Source organism: Rhipicephalus microplus, chromosome X (assembly GCF_043290135.1).
Source record: "Rhipicephalus microplus isolate Deutch F79 chromosome X, USDA_Rmic, whole genome shotgun sequence".
In the NCBI taxonomy this organism is placed as follows: Eukaryota; Metazoa; Arthropoda; class Arachnida; order Ixodida; family Ixodidae; genus Rhipicephalus; species Rhipicephalus microplus.
Genome location: NC_134710.1, coordinates 483,792,198 through 483,799,945, shown reverse-complemented (window position 1 = coordinate 483,799,945; position 7,748 = coordinate 483,792,198). Strand labels below are relative to the sequence as shown.

General features: G+C 40.9%; 1 protein-coding gene across 4 annotated transcripts in view; it reads left to right on the top strand.

Moving 5' to 3' along the window:
- The first annotated feature begins 554 nt into the window (after positions 1–554).
- The window catches only part of Hgsnat (Heparan-alpha-glucosaminide N-acetyltransferase), a 120,571-nt gene continuing 113,377 nt past the window's right edge, over positions 555–7,748 (top strand). The window contains exon 1 of one of the 4 annotated variants that reach the window (XM_075880882.1): positions 555–1,040. In XM_075880882.1, coding sequence (XP_075736997.1) covers positions 945–1,040 — 96 coding nt within the window. In that variant the 5' untranslated portion in view covers positions 555–944. The remainder of the gene's footprint in view (positions 1,041–7,748) is intronic. The other 3 variants (XM_075880881.1, XM_075880880.1, XM_037413023.2) reach the window with 3 other exon arrangements.

Genomic DNA, 7,748 nt, shown 5'->3' with positions numbered 1-7,748 from the left:
TAAATAAGCAGAGAAAACACAATAAAGTAGTTTTTTTTTTTAAATTGTAGTTTTGGTTTTTACGCCGCTGGCGCCGCCGCCACTGATCCCTTTGTCCGGCCATAGCCGCCTAGATTTCTCTTGCCTGCCGGATTATCGGTGGTCACTTGAAAACGGCCATTGTCGGAACTATGGTAGTGGCGCTACCTAAGTAGGGGTGTCTTCAAATAAGTTTTTACGTTTTAGAGCTTATATGCAACAAAAATAACGTAAAACATTAAAAAAAGCGTAAAAGTAATTTTATTGGACCCTACGTAAGTGACGCCGTCATTCAGTAGGCGAATTCTTCAATACAAGACATCCTCTGAAATTAGTAGCAAATGCCAAAATGACCGATCCTAAACGCCAAGTACAAAGACCCTTACAGATAAATGGGTGGATAGATGCGGCTGTATCCTTTAGATCGGGCGACGGCTAACGTCACCTAGCCACTTAGTGAACTAACCATTACATTGATCTTTTTTTTCCCTTTGAATAGTGAGGTTGAGGATTCGTGCTTTGCAGTGAAGGGTTTAATTTTTACTCGCGCCTTGACTTTAGCCACCAATCAGATAACCTCCTTCTAGTTAAGTCTACCCGCTATAAGTCTACCCTACGTAGGCAGCGCTGTCATAGATGACCGGCGTTTCGCGCTCATCCGGCAGGCAAGGGCCTCCTCCGGCGTGCGCCGACGCCACCGCCGCCGCCGACTCGGAACGACCTCCACGCCGCCGCTGGTCGAAACCACAGAACACCTATATACTATTGAAACCGCCTCGGCGCACACCTTTAGTCGCAGCGGACTTCGGCAGGAAGCGCTTGTCAGGCGCTCGTTTTGCCCTGGAAAGTTCCCGCATCGTAATCAGGCGCCTTGCTGCGACAGCCACTTCACGTCTCCGCCCGTGCTGCCGCGCGCATCTTGAACCATGTGTGACCTAAAAGTGAACCAAGCCTGCGTCACCGTGCATTCCGCTTACTCGCTCCCTCTTGATCTCTACGCGCAAACATCGGAATGCTACGGGGTGAGTTGCTCCCTTTCTGTCGACGTTTGATCGCTCTTTTCTCACCGCTACAAATTACATTTCTGTAATCCGGACGATGGCTCATTTGCTCAACTGGTTGACCCTTTTCGAAATACCTTTTGTGACCCTTTTCATTGGCAGAATCGCTCAACTGCATGATTCTGCCACTGAAGACAGCTGAGAGATAAACAGGGTCCCTCTGCGTGGGTATGTATGTCGTGGCCCCAGTTCCAAGTTCGCCGGGAGGTTCCGCCCACTGCGCTCGAAACAATACTTTCAGGGCTCCCACTTGTGGAAGGAAACGATGGCTGCATTTTTCCCGTCTAGCAGCACGCGGCAAGCTCGAACATGTGGTGATGTAAACTTCCATTCTGATTGACTTTGCAATGCAGTTTGGGTTCTCTAGTGTGTTTCACTGCGCTGCACTTTGCTGCCGTTCGCCTCCTTCGGAACATCGTAATCAACTGCAGCGAGAATCGTGTCAGGTTCAAGAAGCCAAGAGGAGGTGCTTGCCCGTGGATTCTTGGTTCACCACTTTTCAGTGCATATACTCATGGCACACCTATCTTTTCAGTGATGCGGTGCTATGTTATGCAGAAGTAAAAGCGCCTGGTAAGAGAAAACGGTGAACAGTTTTTTTAGAACTTTATCCTATTATTTTGTGCCATTCAACTGCACCAGTCTTGACAGTCGAACTTTCCTCTGGAGAGCATAATTGTTTACTCGTTTTGTGTGACAAAGGTAGTACACATGAAACCTGACATGCCCAGTAACCCGTGTCATACTAGCATTTTCAATTGCTGTTGAGTTAAATGGCGGCTAACTGTGGTTAACCATCCTGTCATGTGATAATGATTTGTAACCATATGTAAATGTTAAAAAAATGCTCTCTGTAGATTTTTTAGAAAATAACAAAGTGATTGTTCAATGATAGTTTTTAAAATTTTTAACAGCCATTTTAATGTCAAATGGATTTTCTGTATGTTTTAAAAAGTTGCCATGAATGTAGATCTCCTAGATTGTTTCCCAGATGTCAACCAGTATTTGGGTCACTGATTCCAGCCACTTTCTTGGAATTTTAGTTCTCATTGTATGCGACGAAGCTGTGCCCATCGTACACTGCCATCTTGACTGTGAAGAAATCTGCTGTATGTGGTAGTTTCAGCTGCTGCTCGGATGCTATACACTTGAACACGTCTGGAAGTGCCCACCGCGTGATGCAGCCAGCGTATTTTCCCAAAAGCTGTTGCACAATGTGACCACCTTGTGAGTGTTGCACAAGGTGGTCACATAAAAGCAACATTTCGGCATTCGCTGCGGCCGACTTGTGAAACTCGCTGCTAAGAGTGTTGAGCGAGTCATGTGACCATCTGTTCGATCAAGACCTTCTGGAAAACCAAGTTTGTGCTGGCTGTGTCAATAATTGCTGTAAGTCCCTGAACTTCAACAATGAACCACAAATTTAGGAAGAAGTGCTGAGTAGTTATTTTGTACAGTTTTTCACTGCATTCTGTGTAAAGAAGTGGCTTCTTGCTGGTTTCTTTACCGAACCTCTTGCAAGGTTCAAGACCTCAAACATCTCCCTCAAAAAGTTAGGTGTTAAGTTTAACTCAAACAGAATAGGTAATAGTAATCATCATACAGAAAAACCCTGTGAAATTTGCATTCTGATGCAATCTTGTGGAATTATAGAAAGTAGAGTGACTAAGCAGGTTCTGGCCTCTGCTGTCACAACCTCGTTTCTGTACTGACCATAGCAGTGATTCGCGGTGTGTTTGTTTTCACACTGTATTATGAACACAGTTCCTGTATTTAAAGGGGTCCTAAACTAGCCCTTGCGCTTGGTGTGAAAACACCTTGGAATGAGTCGGATGTCTCCCCAAAAAATACATAGCCAAGAGAATTTTTTTGAAAAGTTAAAGTACAATTGGAGATACAGTGATCAGGATATTTGCCTGACGCATTCTCCCTCAACTCTCTCAATTTCATAGGAGAGGGCAGCGGCATTTGTGGTGCCCTGTCCTGTGCATTTCGTCGCCTCACTTCAATGTTGCGTGATGTCGCAGTGCTGACAGCTTCTGCTGACAACTCGTAGTTCAGGTCGGCTATTTCTCACTGCTTCTTGTAGCCTTGATGCGGCGCGCACGGCTGAAATATTTGATTGAGCAGTTCAGAGCCATGTCTGCATTCCACCGGATGTGTTTTTTCAACAAAGGGTTCTTCATGACTCTTTTTAGGAAACAGCACCTTACACTGAAATTCTTGTAAAAAAAAGTTGCGGTCAATATTGGTAATGGGCACGTCAAATATCAAACAGCCTAGATCACTTGTCAATGAATGACTTTGTGAACTCTGCGTCAAAATCTCACCTGTGTTAGCGGGCAACTGAAGTAAATTTACTACCAGGTATAAATTGTAAATTCTACTGTAAAGAAAGCTAACTTCATTGAATAGATCGAGAGGCTCTGTGCTGTAGCGAACCCACATGCATTCCTATGTGTAACATTTCTCAGCAGGCTGCCTTTTCGTTCACATTGTGCGTGAGCTGGTGAACAGTCTGTGCTCTATATGGGGACACCCATTCTATTGTTTTATTGTCTCCTTGATAAGGCCTAAATCACTTTCTCTTGTCTCGTGCCTGTACGAATGCCTTATGAAACTCGGCCACTTCCGTTGATGAATTGAATCACCTCCATCTCACTTTGTACTCGTTTCATGTGACAGATTGACGCTATCTACTTAATATAATCATCTGTGTAAGTGTATAACTTTATTGAAGTATGTTTTTTTCTGGTTTCAAGCAGCAGTTTTAGTGTTTTGTTACCTGTTTGTTCACATCTAGTGCAATGTGAAATGTGTGTGTGTGTGGTACGTGTGTGTATATATATATATATATATATATATATATATATATATATATATAAGGTAAGAAGGTTAAGGGCTCATTTTTTCACATTCTGACACAGTATTACTGAGATCTAATAGACAATAATGCCAAGGAATGTAAAGGGCAAGTCATTACACCGAATCGTAATGTAAATGTGAAGAAAGAAAAGTGGGTGAAAAGATAACTTGCCCTGAGCAGGAATTGAACCTGTGACCTTTGAATAACACGTTCGACACTCTATCACTGAGCTACCACAGCGGCTATCCCCCTAGCCACTTTATTAGGTATATATGTGAACTCAAACGTAGGAGTGTCAGTCAGTGCCACCAGTAGCCATGGCAGTGAGTGTAGCACACTCTTTATGAGCCTGTTTGGCGTCACATAGCACGTGAACTTATTACGAGCTGGCAGCTGACCAATAGTTCTTCGTATACAACTTAAGGCACCAAGTCTGCCAGTATGAGACCCTCGTTAATGAATAAGGGAAAGAAGTGTATACTTAAGGGCTTGTTTTTTTGTGTTCTGACACAATAACAATGAAATCTAACAGACAATATTGCCAAGGAAAGTATAGGAGAAGTTATTAGACCGAATCGTAAGGTAAATCTGAAGAAAGAAAAGTGGGTGAAAAGATAACTTGCCGTGAGCAGGAACCGAACGTGCAACCTTCGAATAACGCAGGTTAAAGGTCGCAGGTTCGGTTCCTGGTCACGGCAAGTAATATTTTCGCTCGCTTCTTTTTCTTCACATTTACCTTACAATTTGGTCTAATAACTTCCCCTGTACTTTCCTTGGCATTATTATTTATATATATGGGTTCTTGCATGTCAGGTGTACCTAGTCAATTTTTGCCCACCTCTGGTCATGTGGAAAAAAATCGTGTGGAGGTATATGTAAATGTGAGAACTAGTTGTTGAGGTGTTATAAAAAAAAATTTGTGTAGCCTAGAGGGCTCTTCAAACTTCTGGCACCCAAGTGAAACTGTGTCACTCTAAATAATTTATATATTATTACTGGTTTGAGAAATTGATACAAAACAATTTTTTCATTAATCTGAAGGTGCAACTATGTCGTGACTATGATATTTTATTCATTTTCATTCTATTTTCTTTCTTTTTTGCTTTGGCAAAAAATTGCAATATGCTGCATGTTTAGCATTTTTTATAAAAAGCACGAATGTTTTCCCCAATATATTTACAGTTTCTATTTTATATGTTGCTATATTAAATGATTAAAATACTTCAGGAGCAAATGAAGCAAAAATATTGCTGAAATATGTCAAAGTTGAAAAAAAAAGCATTTTGACCGATATTGCAGCCTAATTTTCGGAATGTAGCAGTTCAAGTGAAAATACTGCTTTTATATTGTTGCATAGCATTGTTGGTCAGTCAGACAAGCAGAAAGTTTCAGAAGAGTAGTTTTTGTTGTAAGGGAGAAAAAGGATTTCCAAGTGAAAAACCACAAGGTAGTAGGAAGCCTGCTTTTGCCTTACCTTCAATGCATAGTACATCAGCGTGAGATTACAACATTGGCTTTTCGGGAGCGAATAATGCATTTCATAGAATTCCTTGTCACTTGATCTGATGTTTTGAAAAGGACTAGCCATTTCACTTGTGATCCAACCATCAGCACTGCTATGTCACTTCATTGCAAACATACCTTTATCAAGGCACCTACATCTGCCATACCACAACTTAAAAGTTTTAGCGTATCTCTTTTGCAGTTCTTGTTGCAGAACATGCACCGGCATGAACAGTGTGCAGCGTAGTTTAGAATTGATTGGATACGAGCTCGTTGGTGTGGATCCAACTGAAAAAACGGCGCTAGTTTTAAACACTGACAAGAAACATCACACGATGGCGGGTGCTGGCTGCCAACAAAGCTTTTACTGTGTGTGTGCAAATGTGTAGTTTACAAAAAGGGACGGTTTAGAAAGAAAGATAGTGCTGTTGCACATAATACTAAAAAGGTACATCATTACGATTGCTGTTGGAAGCTGTGTTGGAAAGAATGAGTGATGTGCATGTATCTCGCAATAGCGGCGAGAATGGGTGTTTATTTTCTTTCTTTTGTTTGTGGGTCATTATGAGTACATGTTCATTGTATCGATATCACTTTAAGACAGCTGTGTTTATATCTTTGTTCACTTACAATTTTCTTTATTCCTGTAATCATTCCGGGGTGATTATGTACCAGTGTATTCTGTACGACAAATGCTTGTTGGTGTGTTTATGCTTTTGCTGCCAGGGTAGCACGACCTAGTCAGGCGTTTATTTAGCCTTTAGTCGTGTCCCCCAAGGCAAAGTGTAACGATCTTGCCTTGAATAAAATGAAATGAAGTGAAATGTGACACTGACACAAATTGAGTCTTTGCACATCACTGTGAAAGTGGCATGTTCCGGCAGGCGGTCGTTGAGACAGTGCCCGGTTTCGGCCTATAACCGCCTGCCTGTTGGTATCACGTGTTTCGTGACACCAACAAGCAGATGAAGTGTTCCACACTCGCCGTCATGGCTACTGGCGGTACTGACAATACTACCAGGTTTAAGGGGGCAGACTGTTCTTTGGGACCAAAAAGTGACAAAAAAAATCGGTTTTTAACATTGACATATCTAGTATCTGCAAGTATTTCGCTATCTCTCTGCAAATTTTCACACACCAGGAAGTGGTAATTTTTTTGTGATGTCATTCTAACTGTCCAGATTCTTGGTGCTGTTGACATGCAGAATCTGCAAAAAAATGGGGAACTAGCTTCGAGGCCTCTTTCTAATTTGCCGGCACCTGTGTTAGAAGCTCTGCTACGAATTCATGAGCACTTTTATGAGGTTTGCAAAACATGCACACCATGATTGTCGCTTTTTGAAGAAGCTGTGTGTTTTCAGTTTTTTCCATTTTTCTCAAAGAAGTAAATTTACAACAGTTCAATTTTGAGGCCTCAATATCTCTGCAGTTAGGGCAGGTACAATAATAATTCTTTTTGCAATGGAAACCTGTATGTGTGTAGGGTGCAAGTATGGGAGCAGAATTTAGAGAACAAGCCTTTTTAATTAATCACTCGTAAAGATTTTAACATGATTTCAACTGCTTTTGAAGATGGATAGTTCATTTTGCTGTAAAATAATTAAGAAAGGCTTAAAAACAAAAAAACTCTTGCATTAATTCAATCAATAGTCATTAGTCTATGTTGGGATATTTTAAATGTCACTTTTAATTAAGCACTTTTTTGTATGACAGCCTTAAACAATAGGGGATGAACTTAAATTATCTCAGGAATAAAATGAGTTACAGGAAAACTAATTAAACATTTGAAATCAGCAGAAAAAACAGCATAATTCTGCACAGTTTCATCAAGATCACTGAAGAAATAAACAAAAGATGTCTAAGAGCAGTCTGCCCCCTTAAATTCACATATACAAGGTGTCCGCAAAAAAAAAAAAAAAAAAAAAAAGGAGCGGTAATACGTGAAGTGAACCGAGTGCATATTGTTTCCAGTATACTGTAGTAGCTGTTACTCATTTTTTTGCCTATGATAATAAGTCATAATTGTATTCATAAATTTTAAAGTATTTGCCTAATAATCAAAATGCTAATGGGGCATATGTACAAATGTTGAACACCTGTCTGTGCTACTTTCAACCACATACTAATTGCATGCTCATTTTTTACCATTAATTAAGAAAGCCTATGAAATACGAAAAATAGCACGTGATTAGAGCGCTGCGTGCATCAGGAAGTAGCACCCTCAAACAAGGTCATATTGAAGTAGCCAGTATCAATGAAAGAAATATAGGGCAGGTTCCACGTAGCTTTGGAATCAATGT